General features: G+C 41.0%; 2 protein-coding genes across 5 annotated transcripts in view; one reads left to right on the plus strand and one right to left on the minus strand.

Moving 5' to 3' along the window:
• Positions 1–14,605, plus strand: part of LOC116989480 — a 31,612-nt gene extending 17,007 nt beyond the window's left edge. For all 4 annotated transcript variants that reach the window (XM_033046902.1, XM_033046904.1, XM_033046905.1 and 1 more), the window contains 6 exons: positions 4,239–4,336; positions 5,688–5,734; positions 6,452–6,599; positions 9,350–9,493; positions 11,084–11,157; positions 13,487–14,605. In XM_033046902.1, coding sequence (XP_032902793.1) covers positions 4,246–4,336; positions 5,688–5,734; positions 6,452–6,599; positions 9,350–9,493; positions 11,084–11,157; positions 13,487–14,176 — 1,194 coding nt within the window. In that variant the 5' untranslated portion in view covers positions 4,239–4,245 and the 3' untranslated portion in view covers positions 14,177–14,605. The remainder of the gene's footprint in view (positions 1–4,238; positions 4,337–5,687; positions 5,735–6,451; positions 6,600–9,349; positions 9,494–11,083; positions 11,158–13,486) is intronic.
• A 5,929-nt stretch (positions 14,606–20,534) lies between these two features.
• On the minus strand, positions 20,535–21,671 carry amh (anti-Mullerian hormone). Its single transcript, XM_033046906.1, has one exon. It carries the CDS (start codon positions 21,630–21,632, stop codon positions 20,643–20,645), a length of 990 nt encoding a protein of 329 aa, XP_032902797.1. The 5' UTR covers positions 21,633–21,671; the 3' UTR covers positions 20,535–20,642.
• Positions 21,672–23,670: the final 1,999 nt, after the last annotated feature.

The raw sequence follows: 23,670 nt of genomic DNA on the forward strand, positions 1-23,670 counted from the left end.
CCTCCCCCATCCTAGTTCTCCAACCAGTCTGACTGTCCCCCTGATTAAATGGTATCTTTGTATACATCGTTGTCACCTTCCCCTAGCTAACAGATCATCTATTCAACATTTTCCTTGAACGTCGTCCTATTTGATGTCTCGATTTCAAACCTTACCCTTCCGTATCTCTGTGTCTCCCTCTCCCCTGACTCTCAGTCTGAAGAAGGATCTCGACCCGAAACGTCATCCATTCCTTCTATTCAGAGATGCTGCCTGTCCCACTGAGCTACTCCAGCATTTTGTCTCTGATCTCTTCCCACTGGAATTGGCAATTCTCCAGGGAGTTATTTTCCCCTTGGATTAGTAAACCAATTCATCCTGTCTGAATTCCAGCCAGCATAACTTTTCTGTTTGCTACTTTGACTGAATATTTTGAAACTAAATAATGGTATCAAATTAAGAAATTATTTAAAGTCCAGGAGATGCAACTTTAAAATGGGAATAAAAAGAGAATGTCATTGTTCTGTTTCAGGACATATGACAATAAGACACTCTTAACTCTTGAAATTCAGCAGGTCAAGCAGCATTAGTGAAACAATTAACTGTTTTTGGTGATAGACATTATACCTCTGAGAAAGTGTCTTCAACCATCTGCAGTTTTTGGATTTTCACTTTAAAACGGTGATTAAATTGCTGATAAAATTTAATTATTCCGTATCCACAAACTCTTTCACCTGGAAAACCCTACTGTGTAAATCTGTCCTGAATGTGTGCATGGATTGACTGCTGAGCACAATGAAATGTTAGATGCTGTCCAAATATAAAGTTATTCTGAAAATGTCACCATATTCATGCTTTCCTGAGAAGGATGACATTTTAATTACTCTTTGCTGCTTCACCTATTTGCTAATAATTCCATCCTAAGCTCTTTGTATCTCATAAAAATGGGTTTCTCTTGTCACCAAAGCAAATACGCAGAACAATTCATGTGTATGCACATTTAGAAATAAGCTCCCGGATCGAGTGTCCAAGGCTTCATATGCTGCGGGAAACCTTTTAAAGGAAAACTAATGAAAGGCTTACTCTCGATTGTACTTCTTCTGAACAGTCCTTCCATAAACCAGGATACTGCCTGATTTTCCAGCCTACCTCATTGTGGACATTAGACATTTTCTCTGGAATTGTTATGCCGCAATGCTAAGAAACTATATCCTGTATTCTGTACGAAATATGAGGAGCAGCACCACCTATTTCGCTTGGACAGTTTACACCCCAGCGGTATAAACATTGACTTCTCTAATTTCAGGTAGTACCTGCTTTCTCCTCCCCTTCTCAGCTCTCCCTCAGCCCACTGTCCCCGCCTTTTCCTTTCTTCTTCCCGCCCCCTCCCCACCCTCACATCAGTCTGAAGAAGGGTCTCGACCCGAAACGTTGCCTATTTCCTTCGCTCCATAGATGCTGCCTCGAAAGTTTTTCCACCATTTTTGTCTACCATCCATATTCTGTACTCTGGTATTTTTCTCGTCGCTCTACCAGTTGTACTTGTATACGGCCTGATTGTATTCATGTATAATCACCTGACTTAATTGGATAGCACTCAAACATAAGTTTCGCTGTACCTTGGTACACATGATAATAACAAACCTAAAATTAAATCTAAGCTACCTGCAAAACAACATTTCAAGCGTAAATGGAACCCAGGGTCAACAAAAGTGTTGGAGAAACTCAGCGGGTGCAGCAGTATCTATGGAGCGAAGGAAATAGGCAACGTTTTGGGCCAAAACCCTTCTTCAACCCAGCCCTTATTTCTTGTAAAACATCTTTGGATGAGAATCTAGTTAACTGGCTGGAACTGCATCATCAGTACAACACTTAGAACTTAGATTAATTTAACAATCATTTAGCTTACTGAATCACCCTGGCAATTATGATGTAGGCCTCTTCCTTTGTGGTTTTATCCCTGATTCTCTGCAATTCTCATTAAGGAAAACCCATTATTTGAAATTAAGGACACACTTGCTTTGGGATATTGGGAATGAAAGAACTTTCGTGTCTACACTCTGCATTAACAGTGTAATAATATTTGTAATTCCATTGTTTAACCTCTTGCTATTAAAAGTATATAAAGCCTATCTTTCACGACCTAAAGTATTTAAGGCACAATATAGTGCCTTAAATACTTCATAGAAATATATTTTCTTGACATAGAGGCATAAAGTGGCACAGTAGGTAGAGCCAGAGCTCCAGGTTCAATCCTGACCTTGTGCCGTCCATATAGAGTTCGCCCTGTGAGTTTGTGGGTTTCCTCCTACATTCCAAAGACATGCGGGTTTGTAGTTTAATTTGCCTGTGTACATTTTTGCCAGTGTGTAGGGAGTGGGTGCGAAAGTGGGATAACATTGAACTAGTGATTGATGGTCGGCTTGGACTCGGTGGGCCGAAGGGCCTGTTTCCAAAGTTTTCACTCTCCTGTGCAGATTTTGAACTTCAGAAATTGTAATCAATTGTCTTGATGTGCTCTAAATTCCCAGAGCAAACAAAGCAAGCTGCTGGAGGAACACAATGGATCAGGCAGCATTTGTGGAGGCAAAGGCATAGTCCATGTTTTGTGTTGGCACCCTGCATTAGGACTGAGAGTGTGGAGGAGTGATAGTCTGTATAATGGGGGGGGGGGGGGGGGGGGGGGGGGGTTGCAAAGAGCTGGCAAGCGATAGCTGGTTCCAGATGAGGATTAGTTGATAGATATAAGCTAGATGGGGGAGGGAGGATGGGGAGGGCAATGAAGGCTGCGAGGTGATAAATGGACACCACAAAGAGCTGTAGATTGTGGAATCAGATAAGAAGGTGATGATTGGAGCCAGATAAGGGAGGGATGTTGGGCAGGTATGAACAATTGGGCGTGGGAACTGTAGGAGGTCAGAACAGGTCACCAAATTGCAAATGAGACAGATGCAATTAACAGCAAGTTATTTTAGTTAATGTTGCTGAAGAAAATATAACCAAAAAGAGCGCACAAGGAGGAAGAGATAAAAATAATTGGTAATATTCCAGATTGTTAGGGGACCAAGCTGTGCAAAGTTAATTATTTAGTAATGTAGATGACATTGACCAAGATTTTAGAAATTATAAATATCATGTGGTGTCAACTACAGTACTTAAGGTTGTAAATTTTGATTGATTGAAAGATATGACATGGAAACAGGTTCTGCAGCCCACCGAGTCCATGCCGAGGATCTAGTTCACTCTAGTTCTATGTTATTACACTTTTGCCTCCAATCTCGACACACTACGGGCAATTTACAGAGGCCAATTATCCTACACATCCGCACATCTTTGGGATGGGGGAGGAAACCAAAGCACCAGGCGGAAACGCACACGGCCACAGGAATAGCATGCAAACTCCTCACAGACAGCACCCGAGGTCAGGATCGAACCCAAGACTCCGGCTCTGTGAGGCAGCAGCTCTATCAGCTGTGTCGCTGTTTTGTTTAAGGCCATATAATTTGATAGAATCGCATATACCCCTTAATTGCTTCTTTCCTCACTATACTATGTTGTACTACACAGCAGCCTCCACCAACACGATAAATAGAAAAGAGCACAGGAAGAACCATAAGCATAAGATGAGGAGAGAGAATGAGGGGGAAAAAAAGCAGTATAGTGAGGCAGAGCAAGAGGAGAAGCAGCAGAATCAGGAACATAAAGACAGCAAAGGTACGGAAGATAGCAATGTTCAGCTCAACAGAAGATTCAGAAATCTTTTATTCATCTTCTTTCAACCAACTTTTTTCCATGAAAGATAATACTTTCTTTCTAAGACAGTTTGTTATTCCTTCAATCTTTTTTCAGCATATCAACTCAGCAGTATTCATTATAAAGGCTCTCCAAATTCACAATCGTACTCCATGGATTCAAGCAGCTGAAGGATGCAGATTCTAAACATTAAATTTAGAAGAAGGGTCTCGACCCGAAACGTCACCCATTCCTTCGCTCTATAGATGCTGCCTCACCCGCTGAGTTTCTCCAGCATTAACGTTAAATTAATCAGTTTAAAACAAATTAAATAAAGATTTATGTGCCTCTGGTGATCATGCTGTTTCTTGATATGTATTTTATCATAAAACCCCTAACAAATAATCCTCGCCAGTTTGATATTCTCACCATTAAACGTGAAGCCTAATGTGACGAGACTTTGCAGTAAATTTGTTTGAATTCAAGTTAGGAATGGAGCTAAAAAAATTTGCTTTATCTTTTCAAAGACCTGACATGGAACAAGACATCTCTGCATCAGTTGAGGAAGACCTTGCCGAGGCAATACAAGAGATAACACCACAAGATGAAACGCTGCTAAATTCAGGTGTATTAAAGTCAAAGTGTGTTACATGTGGTAGCTACAGCTTACAAGGCTCTCTGCCTCTGGAAGAATTTTTGGAACATTAAACATTTATACTTGTTTGACTGTAACGATGACAGGAAGAGAAAATATTGACTTGGTTTCAGTTGTTTAAGTAATGGTGGTACAATCTCAGAGCACAAACATACATTTGCACCACTATACATACTATAGCCAACATAATCAAAGATGTGTTTGGATCACATACAAAACAAAGCTTTTCACTGCACCTCAGTACACGTGACAATAATAAACCTAAATCTATTGAAAAGTGTGAAGATGGTGCTACAAGTAACTCGCCCACTGATGATTGCCTCCATTCTTGCACACACCTTCACTCCACACGCTATAAGTTTATTTGGTTGAAATTAGTAATTGGACATGTGCTCTTACATTTATCAGTGCATTAGAGGGGTGGGAGATTGCAACCTTCACGTGGTCCGCCCTGTTTCGACTAATGCAATCAACCCGACGTGCACAAACAAGATCAAATAGAACAAGTTGACCTACAACTTTAGGCTGTGCACGCTGTAGGCAAGAAGAAGAAGTGCATTAGAATACCTCACCATTGTTTTTTATCCCTCTTCTTTATAGTCCAGCTCAATATAGGTCAGTAAGGGTGTCAGAGATGACAGAGAGAAGGCAAGAGATTGGGGTGGAGGGAAAAATCGATCAGCCGTGATTGAACTCGATGGGCCAAATGGCCTAATTCTGTTCCTCTGTCTTATGAACTTATGATGGTTAAGGAAGTTTGAAACCAAGCCCTATAGCACTGACACAAGAGTTTAGTATTTATTGTGATGTAAATAATTATTTACATAGGTGGTTTAAATTATAAGTAGTTGCATAAGAATTTATATTGGAAATTTATAATGTACATTGTATAATTGTGATACATTTTAGATCCTTTATCTGGTTCTGCCCATGAAATTGCCCAGTCTTTATATATTTTTTCACAATATAAGATCATAGAACAGTACAGCACATGATCAGGCTCTTCGGCGCACATTTTCTGTACCAAGCATGATGTCAATTCAAACTAACCCCATTTTCCTGTATGTGGTTTATATCCCTCCATCTTTGCCCATATTTGTCTAAACGCCTCTTATATTTTGCTATCATATCTGCCATTTAACATTTTGTTATATTTTCCTCGCATTAGTTTTGTTCCCATTTTCCTCTCCAACACACAGTTGCAGTTTTATCACAGTACAAATGGACAAGGGTAAATGATTATAATGAAGGCTAGCTTCACATTGGAAGGGTTCGGCACACAGCTTCCTGAATTATTTAACAGTTCACTCTTTCATTGCAGATGTTCCTAGTTTGAAGATGAGTAAAAAGATCAGTGAAAAATTAGATGTAAGTGATCGTTCTTTATATTCAAGAATGTAGTTTGGCGCACAAAATGATACCACAGGGAAAAATGGATGTAGCAATGTGATGATACATGAAACTGACCTGTAAGATCACCACAGCATATCTGGTTTTCTCCTGATGCCCCCCACACCCATAACCATCCATAACTTCCACCAATCCCCTATCAGTGACTGACAATTTAACCCTGGTCCCTAACACCAACCTCTTTCCAACTCCCCCAAACCCTGTTTCTACCATCTTCTCTGTCCACTGTCTTCCCACTGTAACCAAAACCTACAATCTACCCAAATGTCTATCTCAACCTTCCATCTCTCCTCTACTCATCCACTCTATCTTTTCTTTCCCTGGATCACTTTCCCTCTCCTCATCCCCTGTTATATCTACCCTCCAAAAAACTATAAAACCTACTAAGAAGCAAATTCCAGATACCAGAATCATGACCATAACAAAAAATGCCGGTGGAACTCAGCGGGTCTGTCAGTATCTAGGGAGAAAATGGACGGACATCGTTATGGGTCAGTCCCTTCTTCAAACTGACCAAAACTGCCTGTTCATTCCCTCCACGGATGTTGCCTGACCAGCTGAGTTCCTCCAGCACTCTTGTGTTTTGCTCAAGATTCCAACATGTACAGTTTCTTGTGCTACATGTAATAATAAGTGCTGTTGAGACAGTATGATTCATTTTAGTGTATTGTGCAGGACACAGAGAAGGAGAAAGATGAATTGCAAATCGAGGAGATAACGGCAGATACATCCAAAGGCGCAAGGGACAAACCAAAGGCATGTCAGAAATCAAGTACTGAAGCGCCAAAGGAGAAAACACTCAGCGGCAAGAAGACTGAGGAAGGTAATTGTAAAGAAGGATGTTGGCAGTTAAGAACAGAAGTGTAAAATGGCTACATAAAAATTGTTGCATGGTAAAGTGCAAATTGAACAGGTTTGGAACATCCTAAATTATGCCAATTAATATCAATTTTTAAACCTAATAGGAGTTAAAAAGCTCCAGAAAACTTCCTGTCCTCATTGAGGACAGCATGCTAAACAGCAGGGTGCATACAGACTTGGCAACGTTGCTTGGTCAGAGGTTTTGAGTGAGCAATCTTTATCCATGGAACTGATGCACCACAATGTTTAGCACTATATTCTGCACTCTGCATCGTGCATTTTGCTCTATCTATTATACTTGTTTGACTTGATTCTATTTATGTATAGTATTATCTGATCTAATTGGATAGTATTATCACATTGGATAGAATGCAAAACAAAGCTTTTCACTGTACCTCGGTACATGCGACAATAATAAACCTAAACCTAAGCACCACAATTTACGCCTGAGAATCCTGCCATCGCAGAGCCAGTCTCCAGCCAATTCCTTTCACTCCATGTGATGTCAAAAAAAGGGTGTAGGTATTAGCTATGAAAGTGGACAACATCCTGGCTATAGTTCGGAAGAGTTGTGCTCCAGAATTGACCATGCCTGAATGTTGTCTAGGACTTGCAGCATGCTGGCAAGAACTGGTTCATTTGATGATGAGTGGTGAATGTCCAATCCACAAACATTCAACTAGTCCCAGTCCAATATATTGACATTCTCCAAGCAATATGGAAGCTTGCCCAGGAAGGTCCCGCCCATATAAAACAGGAGAAACAAAAACAGTCTCCCTCACGTGCAAAGTGATGGAAGGTGTTGTCAACAGTGCTTTCAAGCAGTACTTCCTCACCAACAGCCCGCTCACCAATGTCCAGTTTGGATTTAGTCAGAACCACTCGTATCCAGATCTAATCAGAACCATGCTGCTGATTTACAGATGGGCAACGAAAGTGACTTCCCTTGACATCAAGGCAGCACTTGACTTAAGGTTGGCATCAAGGAAACCTGCGAAAGCTGAATGCAATGAACATCAGAGGAAGAATATACTCCAGTGTATAGTCATGCCCTGACAGAGGAAGATGATTGGAGTGGGTGGAGATTAATCACCCCAACCTCAGAACATCGCGTTAGAAGGTCTTCGTGGGGCAAATTCCTGGGCATAACCATCTCAGCTGTATGGTCAATGTGTTTTCACCTATCATAAGATCAGAAGTAGGGATGTTTGCTGATGATTGCACAATTATCAATTCCACTCAAATCTCATCAGCAAATAAACCATTCCACATATTCGTGCAAAAAGACCAAGTCAACATTCAGACATGGTTAATGGCCAAATAAGATTAAATCCTGGAACTCCCTCTCCACCATCACTGTGGGAACACCATCACCATAGAAGCTGCAGCTCACCATAACCTTCTCAATGGCAGTTATGGTTGGGCAATCAATACTGGGCTTGCCAGTGACTCCAATATCCCAAATCAAACCCAACTCGATAGGTCTGGTTCCTCTCTAAACAAATTATTCTTATGATGATCAGGGACAACAAATCCCAAAGATCTGAAACCTTGATTTTGGCCTCAATGTCCGAGTTGCTATTAGATTATAATTTAAGCACATTGTGTTCAGTTTCATCACCCCAGTGAAATAAATTACCCGAGCAAAGAGACTGAACATGTGGACATACAAGAAACTGCAAATGCTAGATACTTCAGCAAAACAAAAAGTGCTGGAGGAACTCAGTGGGTCAGGCATCATCCGGGGAGGGAATGAACAGACTACGTTTCAGGTTCGGACCATGTGATTCTGCCATCAATGACATAAAAAAAGCACACTCTTCCTGCCCAAGGCATCCATTACATCTGAATAGATAGATGATTGAGTTTGTACCACATGGGAAATTCCATTCTCAACTAAATGTTCAGAAACTAATTTTAACATAATAATTAGCTACAGAATAATCAGTGCTTCCCATGGCAATACAAAACAGCCAGAAAAACGAACGGGTCACAAAACTAGTTCTTATCAAATGTTACAAATCACACGCCGACATTTCCAACTAGATAATATTTGGATATAACGGAGGGAAGGATTTAATTTTGTAGTGTTACGAGAGCACAGAACTCTTGTTATAATTTTCTGTTATGTATAAACAAATGATTCTGTGTATTTGAAACAACTATTCAACAGAGGAGTGACTGCAAACGTTGCCTCTGTTTATCCTTTCACAGATGCTGCCTGCTCCATTGATGATCTCCAAACTGTTCCTTATCTCATTTGTACTTTGTGTTGAGAACAGATTAATTTATTTCTCTCATTAACTTCAGGAAATAATTTTGTGACCGCCGGTACTATCTGACGTGGAGGCACAGCTGCCTCACAGCTCCAGCGATCAGAGTTCAATCCTGACCTGTCTGTGTGGAGTTTGCATGTTCTCCCTGTGACCATGTGGGTTTCCTCCTGGTACTACCCAAAGAGGTTGATAGCTTTATTGGCCACTGTAAATTGCCCCTCTGGTGCAGGTGAATGGTGAAATCTGGGATTAGTGTAGAGTCATTGCAAACAAGCACTAGACGATCAGCATGGACTCAGCGTGGATTGAAGGGTCTGTTTTTATATTGTATGACTATGACTATCCCTATGAAAGACAGTAATAACAAAAATATAGTGGTACAATAAAGAAATGAATGGGGGAAATCATGTTTTTTTTTTCACATTTCCTTTATTAGTGAAATTGCAAAAAGTGCCCATTGAAAGAATTCAGGCGAAGCACACCGGTGATGAGGATCCTTGGGTGTACATCACCTTGAATAGGTGCATCATTGCCGCTGCTGTTATAGTGGTTCTCAGCATGGGTGTCCAGCTGATTGTGGGTAAGTACGATCACACACTGAGACTTTCAGAATTTTGAAGCTCCCTTCCCTTTGAACAAATTGTTACATAGAAGCATAGAAAATAAGTGCAGGAGTAGGTCATTCGGCCCTTCGAGCCTTCACCGCCATTCAATATGATCATGGCTGATCATCCAATTCAGTATCCTGTACCTGCCTTCTCTCCATACCCCCTGATCTCTTTAGCCACAAGGGCCACATCTAACTCCCTCTTAAATATAGCCAATGAACTGGCCTCAACTACATTCTGTGGCAGAGAATTCCAGAGATTCACTACTCTCTGTGTGAAAAATGTTTTCCTCATCTCAGTCCTAAAAGATTTCCCCCTTATCCTTAAACTGTGACCCCTAGTTCTGGACTTCCCCAACATCGGGAACAATCTTCCTGCATCTAGCCTGTCCAACCCCTTAAGAATTTTGTAAGTTTCTATAAGATCCCCCCTCAACCTTCTAAATTCTAGTGAGTACAAACCGAGTCTATCCAGTCTTTGGAAGATTTACATGGAAGTAGATGCAGGAAAAGGATATCATAAATAATGCCCGCAAAATAATTTCCATATTAGAACATAGAACAGTGCAGGCCTTTGTCCCACAATGGTTCTGCAGAACATGCCAAGTAATCTCCTCTGTCTGCACATAATCCATATCTCTCCATTACTTGCATATCCATACTCATCTAAAAGCTTCCTAAGTACCCTAAATGATTTGCCTCCATCACCACACCTGGCAGCTTGCTCCAAGCATCCACCACATGGTGTTAAAAAAAAGATCTCCTTTAAACTTGACCCCTATTACCTTAGAGCTAGAGACCACACCTGGAGTATTGCGTACAGTTTTGGTCTCCAAATCTGAGGAAGGACATTATTGCCATAGAGGGAGTGCAGAGAAGGTTCACCAGACTGATTCCTGGGATGGCAGGACTGTCTTATGAAGAAAGACTGGATATACTTGGTTTATACTCTCTAGAATTTAGGAGATTGAGAGGGGATCTTATAGAAACTTACAAAATTCTTAAGGGGTTGGACAGGCTAGATGCAGGAAGATTGTTCCCGATGTTGCGGAAGTCCAGGACAAGGGGTCACAGCTTAAGGATAAAGGGGAAATCCTTTAAAACTGAGATGAGAAAAACGTTTTTCACACAGAGAGTGGTGAATCTCTGGAACTCTCTGCCACAGAGGGTAGTTAAGGCCAGTTCATTGGCTATATTTAAGAGGGAGTTAGATGTGGCCCTTGTGGCTAAAGGGATCAGAGGGTATGGAGAGAAGGCAGGTACGGGATACTGAGTTGGATGATCATATTGAATGGCGGTGCAGGCTCGAAGGGCCGAATGGCCTACTCCTGCACCTAATTTCTATGTTTCTATACCCTCTAGTCATTTGAATGATCTAATCAACTTTGTCATAAAGCTTCCTTTAACAAAACATAAACAATAATTTCAAGAGGAGAACTTCTACAGATCAAATAATAGTGCAAATGACTATTCTGCAGGCTAAATCTTACATAATTATTACACCGTCACTATTTACACTGTTTGATCCAGACGTGTTGACTCACACAAATTATATGTTCACAGGTATTTTTGATGTGGATGATTCAACAGTGTTGGCGTATTCTGACACGCTGCTCGATGATGAAGATTTGAAATTGGTAGGAAGGCTCATGCAATATAATGCTGTGCTGTTTTTGGATAATTGTCAAAGATTCTGCAACATTCCACAGTGTTCGTAAATGAATGAAAGCTGATGTCTTGGATTTTTAAGCATAACAACATGAACTATTGGAGGAACTCAGTGGGTTGGGTTCCATCTGTGGAGGGAAATGGATAGTCCAAGTTTAAGGTCAGGACCCTTCATCTGGAATGGAAATTTATCTAAAACACTGACTGTCCTTTTCCCTCCACAGATGCTACCTGACCGACTGACTTCCTCAGGCAGTTTGTGTTTTTGCTCCATATTCCAGCTTGTGGTTTTAAATTCACTAACACATATCAGCCATGAGATGTAAGAGTTTAATTGATTGCCATATTGGCTGTATTTTTAATAGAAAATCTTCAATGTGCGAAAAAAAAGATGCTGCTATTTCAATAATGGATGGGATTTATATAGCGCCTTTCTAATACTCAAGGCGCTTTACATCGCATTATTCATTCACTCCTCAGTCACACTCGGTGGTGGTAAGCTACTTCTGTAGCCACAGCTGCCCTGGGGCAGACTGACGGAAGCGTGGCTGCCAATCTGCGCCTACGGCCCCTCCGACCACCACCAATCACTCACACACATTCACACACAGGCAAAGGTGGGTGAAGTGTCTTGCCCAAGGACACAACGACAGTATGTACTCCAAGCGGGATTCGAACCGGCTACCTTCCGGTTGCCAGCCGAACACTTAGCCCATTGTGCCATCTGTCGTCCCAAATGATATTTCTTAGTAAATATCTTTGAACTTTGTAATAACCAACAATACTATGCTATTAATTAGAATTAAATTATATCTTAGCACTGTCAATAGCTTAAAAAAATAATAATTTTAGCATCTGTTGAATCATCAACACATTAATTAAACAAAAAGTATATTTGCTGATTCAAAATTTTAATTCTTTTTCAGAATTTAGCTATTAAATTCCATTTTCTTGCTGATTAAGAACAAACAAAATCTTGGTTTGCATTAATCCAGACAAGTTTTCTCACACATGAGTACATCAGGTAGTACAAAAGGGAAAAGGAACAGAGTATAGACGATAGTGTTATGGCTACAGAGAAAGTGCAGGCAACAAAAAAGTGCACGAGGTAGATTGGAAGATTAAGAATTCATCTTTAGCATATGAGAGGTACATTCAACAGTGGGAATGAATCTGTACCTAGTCTGGTAGTATGTGCTTTCAAGTTTTTGTATCTTCAGCCAGACAGGTGAAGGAAGAAAATATACTAACTGGGGTATAAGTGTCCTTGATCATGTTGGTTGATCTCCTGAGATAGCATGAAGTACAGATGGAGTTGATCAGTTGACAATTATCTTTTGAGTGGCTGGCAAACTATAACATTAAAATGGACAGAGAACAAGGAGAGTTGATATGAGAGAGACGTGTATCTCATGGCGATAAGGCACAGACTGGCAGTGGCAAAAGCAGAGATTGTTCGAGCGACATTGGGAAAAACCATATGAAATAAGTTTAAAATGGTGGAGGGTCATGTTTGCAGCTGGTCAAGGAGGAAACAGAGTGGTTTTTTGCTTAGTAAAACTGGTGGCTAATTGTTAAGTCAGGTCAAGGTTATTGTCATAAGGACAGGTGCAGTGGAAACCTTACTTGCAGCAGCATCACAGGCACAGATGCAGATAAACACACAAAACAAATTACATGTAAAATTCCTAAAATGAAGTAGACTGTTAAAAAAAGACAAGACATCAGTGCAAGGTTGAGATCAATAACTGTGGAAAGTAAAGTTTGAATAGATAGAGGAATTAATTTGAAGGGAACAATGAAGGGGGATAAGATTAGGGTTTCAACCCCATCGTTCCTCTGCTGTCAAATAGGAAGCGGCATGATTCCCATCCCTGCTGTCAGAGATGGGAATCTCTGCTGTCAAATAGGAAGAAAGGAGATAGTGATGAAGCTTGCTTGTTTGTTGAACTCTTGCAGGACACAGCAGGATAAAACTCCACGAGAAAACTTGCTGCCTTCCTGGCACTGCACTAAATGTGTGGCATGGTATCACAGGTAGATGAGGAGGAAAGGTTCAGAGGGATATGGGCCAGATGTGGGCAAATGGGACCCCCTTATGCAGTATCTTGGTCGGCATTGATGAGTTGGGGGTGAAAGGCCTGTTTCTCTGTTTTTTGACTACATGAAACGTGGCAATCAGGTTTTGAACAGCAAGCTTTCACAAACAGCAATAACCTGCTTAAGAGACTTTTAATAATAAATACAAACTCTCCAGATCAAAGCATAATAACATTGGCATATATTTACTTTCATTAGGCAGAAAGAACAATGGTCGAGAATCCAGATCTGACTTCAGATGCCGAGGAAGCCATCAGTGAACTTGAGAAGTTTGTTATTGGGACTCCTGCCTGGACTGAATTGAAAAAGCCATGTATTACACTGAAGGGAAAGACAGGAGGCTGCAATGCTGAGATGGCCAACAAAAAGCAGATCTCTCCTCACATTAAAGAGATCAAAAGCATTAAAAGTAGCTATAAGCCAAGAGATAAAGACTCAGAACCCAGATCGGGCAAGGACAGGAAAGATCACAAGATCGAAGTTGAAAAGAAAGATGATAAGCACTTCAAAAAGGAGGATAAACACAGGGGCCACCTTGAGCAGCACTTCAAAGGAGGAGACAGCAAGAAGTTGTCCAAGGGCAAAGAAGAGGGATGCGATAAGGGGAGTAAATTTAATCAGCACCATTTTCCAAGACGACCAGATAAAAATGTTAAACAAGAAACACACAGCAAACACCAAGGCCGGTACAAAGACTTTGAAAAGCACAAGCATTACTTCAAGCAAAACGACAACAAAAAACACGATTACAAAGTTCATAAAGAATATTCCAAGTACAGAGTGGGCAAGCGTGGTAAACACTATGGAATCGAAAAAATCTTTAAAAAGAGTGGGATGGGAAAACACTTTGGTAAAAATAAATTCAAAGAGAGTCGAAAACACGAATAATTAGGTTCAAGGTCAAATTGAACGCAGTAATTACGACCCCGCGATGTCTAGAAGTATTTCCAGTAAACCTTCCAAGCAGTAATGCTTATTTATATCAGTGAAGTGTAACATTTCTAAATAAAAGTAGTTATTGGTGCACTAAATTAAAATCTCCTTATAAGAAAAAAATAGATTTGCTGGAATATGAAGTGAAACTGTTTTTAATAAAATGTTGCCACAAAGGTGTTTTTAAGTCATTTGGAAAATAAGTTAGACGGGGATGGAAAACATTGCCTAACTTGGGAATCTCCGACGTGGAATAAGGAATGAAGAAAGATCGCAAGGAAATGATTGAATCCCTGTTTACCAAACTATAGTATAATAGATTATACTATGTGTTTTTGTGTTCTCGTATTTTCTTTGGTGGATTAAACAAAGTAAATATTCTGAGTAATGCCCTTTTTCTTTTACACTCAGACTGGGTCTCATAGAATAAGTTCACAGGGTGGCATAGTATTTGGTGCACTGCAAAATCAGAATGAGTAGCAATAACTCTGTGCTGTGTGTAGAACAAGGAAATGCAGATGCTGCTTTATACACCAACAGACACAAAGTGCTGGAGTAACTCAGCAGGACAGGCAGCTTCTCTGGAGAACATGAATAAGTGACGTTTTGGGTCAGGGGTGAAGAAAGGCCTCGACCCAAAGCTTCACCCATCCAAGTTCTCAAGTGCCTGACCTGCTGAGTTACTCCAGCACTTTATGTCCGTCAATGCTGTGTGTCTCTGGCAACTGTTTTACACCAGGGGAAAATGTAGGGATAATATATATGAGAGTGGCATAGATAGGGTGGACAGTCTGAACATTTTTTCCCCAGAGTGGAAATATCAAAGACTAGCGGCCATAGCTTTAAGATAAGAGGGGCTCTGTTGATTTTTTTCCAGGGTGGGAATATCAAAGACTAGAGGCCATAGATTTAAGTTGAGAGGGAGAACGTTTAAAAGAAAAGAATGGGACAAGTTGTTTTGCACAGAGGGTGGTGGGTGCCTGGAACGTGCTGCGATAGTGGAGGCAGATATAATGGCGGTGTTTAAGAGGCTTTTAGATAGCCATATGGATATGGAGAGATATGGATCCCATGTAGGTGGAGGAGATTAGTTTAACTGAACATCGTGGGCCGAAGGGTCCACCCCTGTGTTGTACTTTTCAACATAAATATTCTGAGTAAGTGAATTGCCTCAAGTGGGTGGGTGAGTGATGGAATCTTGGGGAGGCGATGGGAATACGGGGACAATAAAAAGGCCTGGCGTAGGAATCAAAGGACCTCTTGCCCAACTGTATCTTCTCTATGATTCATTGACTATGAGATGGGGAGTAATAAAGGCACTTTGGGGTAAAATATGGGACCCCTAACAGAAACCATCACAGAGTTAAAACAAATATATTTAATTTAATAATCATGAAGATTTTAGTCTATGTATGGACTAAAAATATCAGATTAATTGTTAGACAAATAAATCTAGATTAAGAGTCTATAGAGTGTTCCCAGAATAGTTTCTTAGAACAGCTGATCCTGATACAATCAGTGGGCAGGCTATATTAGACCTAGTATTGTACGGAAATAGTGTTTTAATTAATGATCTCAACATGAAGATACTCTTTAGTGGTAGCAGTCATAAGATGATTGGATTTTACATTCAATATAAAGGAGAGAAAGCTAAATAAGGACACTGACAAGAGCCTGAAAACAGGTGGCTTAAGTGAACGGGAAAATTGGGTTAAGATCAAGAAAGTGAAGAGTGTTTGCCATGTGTACCAAAAGTAGAAGCAGCAGCAAAACAGGTCAGTAAATACAGTACTCCTAGATAACACAATAGAAAGTTCAATAAATTAACAAAAGCCTTAAGTCAGATGTGCAACCAAGAACATGCATGGTTTGTAGTCTCCAAGAGCCTGATGGTTGTTGGGAAGAAGCTGATCCTGAACCTGGAGGGTCATGGTTAAGGGAACAGGTGATTGGAATGCAGTAGCAGATATTCAGTGTAGTCCAATGAGAAATAACACCAATCTATAGTTAACTAACAAAGTTAAAAAAACGTTGCTTGGTTCTCACCTGCTTCCTCATTCAAAAGATCCTATTCCACAATTTCCGCCATCTTCAAAGCGATTCCATCACCAGATACATCTTCCCCTCTCAGCATTCGTGTTCTCTTCACAACTTTGCAGTCCACAGTTCTGTTCCCTCCAACCACCCCACTTTCCCCCTGCAACTGTTGTCCTTTTACCTCTTCTCTTCCCATAATCCAGAGTCCCAAGGGGAAGTAGTGATTCTTTCAATTACATTTCTTCCAATCTGGTGTGTGCCCACACTGGAGAAACCAAATGCAGATTGGGTAAACACTTTGTGGGTCTGACCACAGGTGTCCTTTTGATGCCACTTTAATTCTCCATCCCACTCCAACTCTGATCTATCAGTCGGTGACCTCCAGCACTGTTACAATGAAGCCCCAATTCAAACTTATGAAATAGCAGCTCACCTGCACTGAGAACATTGCAGCCTTCGCCAGTCTGAAGAAGGGACTTGGCCTGAAACGTCACCTATCCATGTTCTCCAGAAATGCTGCCTGACCTCCTTCAGCACTTTGTATCCTTTTGAGTATTAACCAGAATCTGCAGCTCTTGGTTTCACCTTGCAGCTTTCTGCACTGAACACTGATTTCCATAACCTTGGAAATGATACAGACCAAGAAACCAATTCACCTGAAGTTGTAACATTCAAACTTGAGTTCAGAAGGAAGCATTTGGGAGACAATGTACTGTTTTTCAAGCTTGCGTGGGGCTTCTAGATGGGATTGTCAATCTGGCCCTCCCTAATAAAGATGTCCACTGCTGGACTTCGGGGACCTGCTTCTCTCTCACCCAACAATCACCTGAACCCTAATGATCTGAGTGGTAAATTTCTATACAGGCGAAAGCAATGTACATTTGCATCAATTCCAAACTGATTCAAAACTAGTCACAACTTTTCAACTATTGGGTCAGTGGGTGAATTGAAAAGGGCCATTTGTCAGTCTTATTATTAGATTTCCTGCCCATGTATTCAGGTTAAATATCCCCCTCTCTATGAAGATTATCACTACGTACTTTAATGTCAAGGCATCAACATTTTTTAATCATGGCAACCAGATTACTATCATAATTTTCTGTGAATACTCTAGTTTAGAGATATAGCATAGAAACGGGCCCTTCGGCGAGTCCATGCTGAGCATCGATCACCCATTCACACTAGTTCTATGTTATCCCACTTTCACATCCACACCCTATACACTAGGGGTAATTTATATAGGCCAATTAACCTACAAAACCAGTCTGAAGAAGGGTCTCGACCCAAAACGTCACCTATTCCTTCGATCCATAGATGCTGCCTCACCCGCTGAGTTTCCCCAGCATTTTTGTCTACCTTTGATTTTGCCAGCATCTGCAGTTCTTTCTTAAACCTACAAAACCACAGTCAGTGGGATGTGGGAGATAACCAGAGCACCCGGAGGAAACCCACATGGTCACAGGGAGAATGTGCAAACTCCATACAGACAGCACCCGAGGACAGGATCAAGCACAGGGCTGTGAGGCAGCAGCTCTACCAGCTGCGCCACTGTGCCGGCCCAGTATCGTGTCACTGAATGATGAGCAACGTGCTATGGTGACACTATGACAAGCGATGTATTAATGAAGGACAAAGCTATGAATTTATCTTGCTAAAAGTTTAAAAGAATAGTTTTAAAGGTTTAATGAATATCAAAATGATGCAAAATCTGGGAATCTGAAATAAAATCAGATAATGCTGGAAATATTCTGCAGATCCATAAGTGTCTTCAATCTGAAACATAAACACGGTTTCATATTCCACACATGCTGCCTGACCTGCTGAATGTTTCAACCATTATCAAATGGAAATCAGAAGAGCAAATAAGGGCATGTAAGTCATTGAATCATAGATATTTTCTGTTTTTAGCTTTGCTTACAATAGACAATAGGTGCAGGATTAGGCCATTTGGCCCCTCGAGCCAGCACCGCCATGCACTGTGATCATGGCTGATCATCCAGAATCAGTACCCTGTTCCTGCCTTCTCCCCATATCCCCTGACTCAGCTTCCTTTAAGAGCTCTATCTAACTCTCTCTTGAAAGCATCCAAAGAATTGGCCTCCACTGCCCTCTGAGGCAGAGAATTCCACAGATTCACAACCCTCTGTGTGAAAAGGTTTTTCCTCATCTCCGTTCTAAATGTCTTACCCCTTATTCTTAAACTGTGGCCCCTGGTTCTGGACTCCCCCCAACTTTTAAGATTAAGTATATTATTATGCAAAGTTTGTTCATTTTAAATGTTCGCACGTTAATCTATTGCAGTATGTTTAGTGTGACCATACAAAAACTCCAGAAGGCAGTGAGATTTATACAAGTAAAGTTTTATTATTAATTATTGGATGATAATGTAAAATACAAGGCAAATATAACAACAGAGAATAAGAGAGTGTCTGGTATCATTAGCAGAAGGTCATATTGTCTTCCGTAGAATATTTAAGAAACTTTTCCCAACTTAAACTATTGTTCTCTTCCTTTCTTGAGTAATGTCTGTAATTGCTCATCCTGAGATGATCACTGGAGAGCAGCAAAGAGCAACACTTTCTCTCCTGACAGAAGGCATCTCATTAAGTTGCCTTCTCATGAAGTGGGTGACAAGATCACAAACTCGTATTATAGTTTTCCACCTTCATTCTATTTCAAGGATACTATTGAATAGCATCTCATAGATTCAAAGGCGTTCTCTTAAATGACACCTTATTGGAAGAGAATCCACGGGCTAGTCCAGAAAAGAAAGCTGATTAATATGAATACTTAATTTAAAATAAATTGTTCCGCAATTCATACGCCAATAAATACGCCATGAAATTGCAGAGCGATTACATGATATACAAGTACATAAAATACATTTAGCCCATAACTGATTGCTAATCTGTATTTTCAGTTAAAAGATCGTCATATATTCAAATCCTTTGCTCTGAGCTACTTCTTAATGGATTGCATGCAAGGTGACACCAACTGCTATCAACTTTCCACTCAGGCAGTCAGGTTCAATCCAACATTAAGGATATTATTCTAATCGAGCAAAATTCTCCTTTGATTTTTGTACGTTTCAACATGCCATTTATTAGAGTATTCAGTTGAGCCTTATTGTATGTGAATTAGACACACACACACACACACACACACACGCAAATTTTCTTAGGAATTGAAACGTTCTTGCCTGCAACTAGTCATGCACCCTTGAGTAAAACACAAAGTACTCGAGTAACTCAGCGGGGCAAGCATCATCTCTGGAGGACATGAATAGGTGGAGTTCCTGGTTGGGACCTTTCTTCAGACTAGTCATGTACTTTTCAGCAAATGGAAATAAATTGATTGATTCTCATTGGTTTTGGGAATTCTGATCATCATTGTATTGGTTTGATTATGGCTCAAGTAGTAATTAAAAACTTCTCACTAGCATGTTGTATGTAACAGATTGTTGCAGCTTACTTTCCAAAGAGAATATATAAGTATTTTGTTTAAAAAAATAACTAAACCAAATGAGAGACAAATTCGCTTACTCCAACAATTTTCATTGTTATCAACTTTCCACTCAGGCAGTCAGGTTCAATCCAACATTAAAGATACTATGTTGGATATTATGTTGGAAATTTTCCATTTCTGGGTCATTTGAAAACAGATGAAGTAAATCGAATCGGTTACAGAATCTGTTCATGCTGACATGATTTTGCTACGAAATGTGTAACCACAAATATTCATGGATTAGAGAGTATTAACTATAAGGAGAGGTTCGACAAACTCCATTGTTTATTCTGGAGCGACGGACGCTGAGGGGAGACCTGATAGAGGGAGACCTGATAGAAGTATCTAAAATTATGAGGGGCATAGATAGGGTAGTCAGAACCTTTTTCCCCAGGGTGGAAATATCACGACTAGCATAGCTGTTAGGTGGAAGGGGAAAATTTAAAGGATATGTGCGGGCCAAGAATTTTTGCACAGAGAGTGGTACGTGCCTGGAACGTGCTGCCAGGGGTGGTGGTGGAGGCATATACAATTGTGGCATTTAAGAGACTTTTAAGTAGGCAGAAGGACACAAAGTCCTGGAGTAACTCAGCAGGCCAGGCAGCAAGCATCTCTGGAGAACATACTGTAGACAGATGACGTTTTGGGTCGAGACCCTTCTATGTCAGAGTAATGTTTTTAAGTAGGCGCATGGATATGGCAGGCAATGTAAGGAAATGGATCACGTGCAGGCATGGGAGATTAGTTTAACTTGGCATCATGTTGGGCATGGACATTGTGTGCTGAAGGGCCTGTTCCTGTGCTGCACTGTTTTTTGTTCTAAGTTGTATGTTGGTCCTTCCTGACGATATTTGACTCCTGAGATGGCTACACGCCTGGGTCATCTACACTTACATTCCTCTGCCACCATGTTCTTATACACAGTGATCATGCTACTTTGATCATTGACCACAGCCAGCAGAAGTTCAGAATACTCCACCGGAACGCAACATGGTTCCCGTTTTGTCGGAAGCCCTTGTTCCTGCATTTTAATAAGTAAGACAACATGATTAGATACATTCCCTGTTAAGGGAATCCTGCAAGAGCCAACACAATTATGTATATTGTACAACTTCGGGACCAAGATCCAGTCGTATGACAGACGCTCAAAGTCAATGCTGAGTTCCTCCAATTTGCAGATGGATCGGTTGGTCGCACTCCTATTTTGCCGAAAAATTTTCTGCCTCTTCTCCCAAAAGGTCTTCACTGTTTGCAAAGTCTTCAGCAACAAGAAGGTATAGTAGGTCTTTTGCCTGCGATTTCCATTCTTTTGGTCATCTTGTGGCAAGATGCTGACTTGAGGGAACTCGGGAAGTGGAAAGGGATAGTTGCACTCGTTCAGAAGATGAATCAGCTTTTTCAGGACCTTCTCATTCTGGAAAATGGGTATTTCCAACACTTTTCTGACGGTGTTTTTCAGTTTGGTGAGGAAAAGCTGCTGTATCTTTTCCTCGGTTTCCCCGACGTTTCCGTGTTCTATGATCTGCTGGAGAAAGTTCTCCGCATTCTCCGGCAACAGAAATACCAGAGGTTCTTCTGACTGAACCAACAGCTCCAGGACGTAGGCGTTTGAAATATTCAGTGAGTGATGGGGAAGGCTTTCGATGGTTTCTTTGTCCAGGTGAAGCACAGATCGGGAATTTTGGTCGGTGGAGTAATCTAATACTACATTCAGAAATCTGTTGAGTTGTTGCAAGAATGCGCGTGGGGACCCATGGCTTGAAGATGTTGAATGAATTGGAACGTCCAACGTTTCCAAATAATCACTCTCCGATCTTTTAACCATCTTGGAGGTTTCACTAGAAGCACAATTGACTGCATTAGGCTTCATATATTCAAAAAGTATCTCTATATATACCACTTGATATGAATTTCATTGGTCACACACAAAGTGTGAGGTTCAAATGACAAATAAATGGTATTGGTATTGTATTGTATACATCATTGCAACTATTTCTGTTTGACTCCCATACTCAAATCTTGACTGCCTCAGACTTTTGCCTCTTATTGTCTGCATGCGAGCGTCAGCCCACAACTCCATTTAATATTCTCCATTTTGTCTCAAGCCCCATAAGAAAGTCTGTTTTAACTCATGCCAACAACACAATCCATCACACAGCCCAGACTACCCAGCATTGGCTCCATCTACACTTCGCACTGCCTCAGAAAAGCAGTCAAATAAATCAAAAACATGTCCCACCCCAGTCATTCCTCCTTCTCCCCACTCCTGTCGGGCAGCAAAAATGGAAGCTTGAAAACTCAGCGGGTCAGGCAGCATCTGTGGAGAACATGGATAAGTGAAATTTCAGGGAGGGACCCTTTTTCAGACAGAAGAAGGATCCCGGCCCGAAATGTCTCCTATCCATGTTTTCCAGAGATGCTGCCTGACCCTGCTGAGTTACTCCAGCACTTTGATACTTACTCGGTGATGGCTGGAGGTGACTCTGCTTCCTGGACTGAGGTGCAGCTTGGCTCCATCAGTTTGTTCTTCAACTCTTTGATCAGAAAAAACAAGGCTGGAGTCATCCTTGTGAAGCGTTTCTCATCAAAGCCAAACAGCAACGACTGGAGCTCATCTCTCCTCGTTAGAGCACCTGCGTAACTCATTAAATGAGAGCATATTCACTTCATTATCAGCATGAATAATTATTTACTAATGAACAATAACACTGAATGAGCACATCTATAAATCTGTGGGTCTGGGCCTTGGGGTCTACATCTACAACTGGCTTCTAAACTTCTTGACTGCCTGACCTCAGTCTAAGTTAACTTAGTTTCGAGAAACAGTCGGAAACAGGCCCTTCGGCCCACCAAGTCCGCGCCGACCAACGTTCCCCGCACACTAACACTATCCTACACACAGTAGGGACAATTTACATTTATACCTAGTCAATTAACCTACAAACCTGTACGTCTTTGGAGTGTGGGAGGAAACCAGAAACCCACAGGAACTGAACCAGAGTCCATAGAAGATTGGAAAATGATCACCAATGCATCCACGATTTATTGGACCACCTCCTTGAGTACTTAGGGATGCAAACCATCAGGCCCTGGGGATTTATCTGTCTTCAGTCCCTACAGTTTACCTTACACCATTCCTGACTAATGTGAATTTCCTTCAGTTCCTCCCTCACGCTAGATCCTCAGTCCCCTAGTATTTCTGGGAGATTGTTTGTGTCTTCCTCAGTGAAGACAGAACCAAAGAAGTTGTTTAATTGGTCACCTGTTTCTGACTGTAAGGGACCTACATTTGCCTTCACTAATCTTTTCCTCTTCACATATCTAAAGAAGCTTTTACAGTCAGTTTGTAAATTCCCCACAAGCTGTCTTTCATGTTCTATTTTCCCCTCTCGTAAATAACCCCTTTGTCCTCCTCTGTTGAATTCCAAATTTCTCCCAGTCCTCCAGTTTGCTGCTTCCTCTGGCCAATTTATCTGCATCTTCCTTGGATTTAACACTATCCCTAATTTCCCTCGTTAGCCGGTTGAGCCTCCTTCCCCGTTTTATTTTTACGCCAGACAGTGATGAACAATTGTTGTAATTTATCCATGGGATCTTTAAATCTCTGCCATTGCATATCCACCGTCAACCCTTTAAGTACAATATGCCAGTCTATCCTAGCCAATTCCCGTCTCATACCATCAAAGTCACCTTTGCTGTTGTAGCTCCGAGACCGTGGAACAGCAGCCCTCTTCCCATCAGAACTGGCCCCTGCATCGACTCTTTTAAGTCGTGACTTAAAACTCATCTTTACTCTTTACTCTCCAGCCTTTCTTGACGTCCTCTGAGGGAGGGCTATATGTATGTATTTATGTATGTACTTAATCTATGAACCACTGTTGTATAACGGTAGTACCTCCACCAATGTA

This window comes from Amblyraja radiata, chromosome 29 (assembly GCF_010909765.2).
Source record: "Amblyraja radiata isolate CabotCenter1 chromosome 29, sAmbRad1.1.pri, whole genome shotgun sequence".
NCBI lineage: Eukaryota > Metazoa > Chordata > Chondrichthyes > Rajiformes > Rajidae > Amblyraja > Amblyraja radiata.

Bases quoted from the DNA above. Each gene is read 5' to 3' on its own strand.
- amh (XM_033046906.1), bottom strand. From the start codon at position 21,632: ATGAAGCCTAATGCAGTCAATTGTGCTTCTAGTGAAACCTCCAAGATG.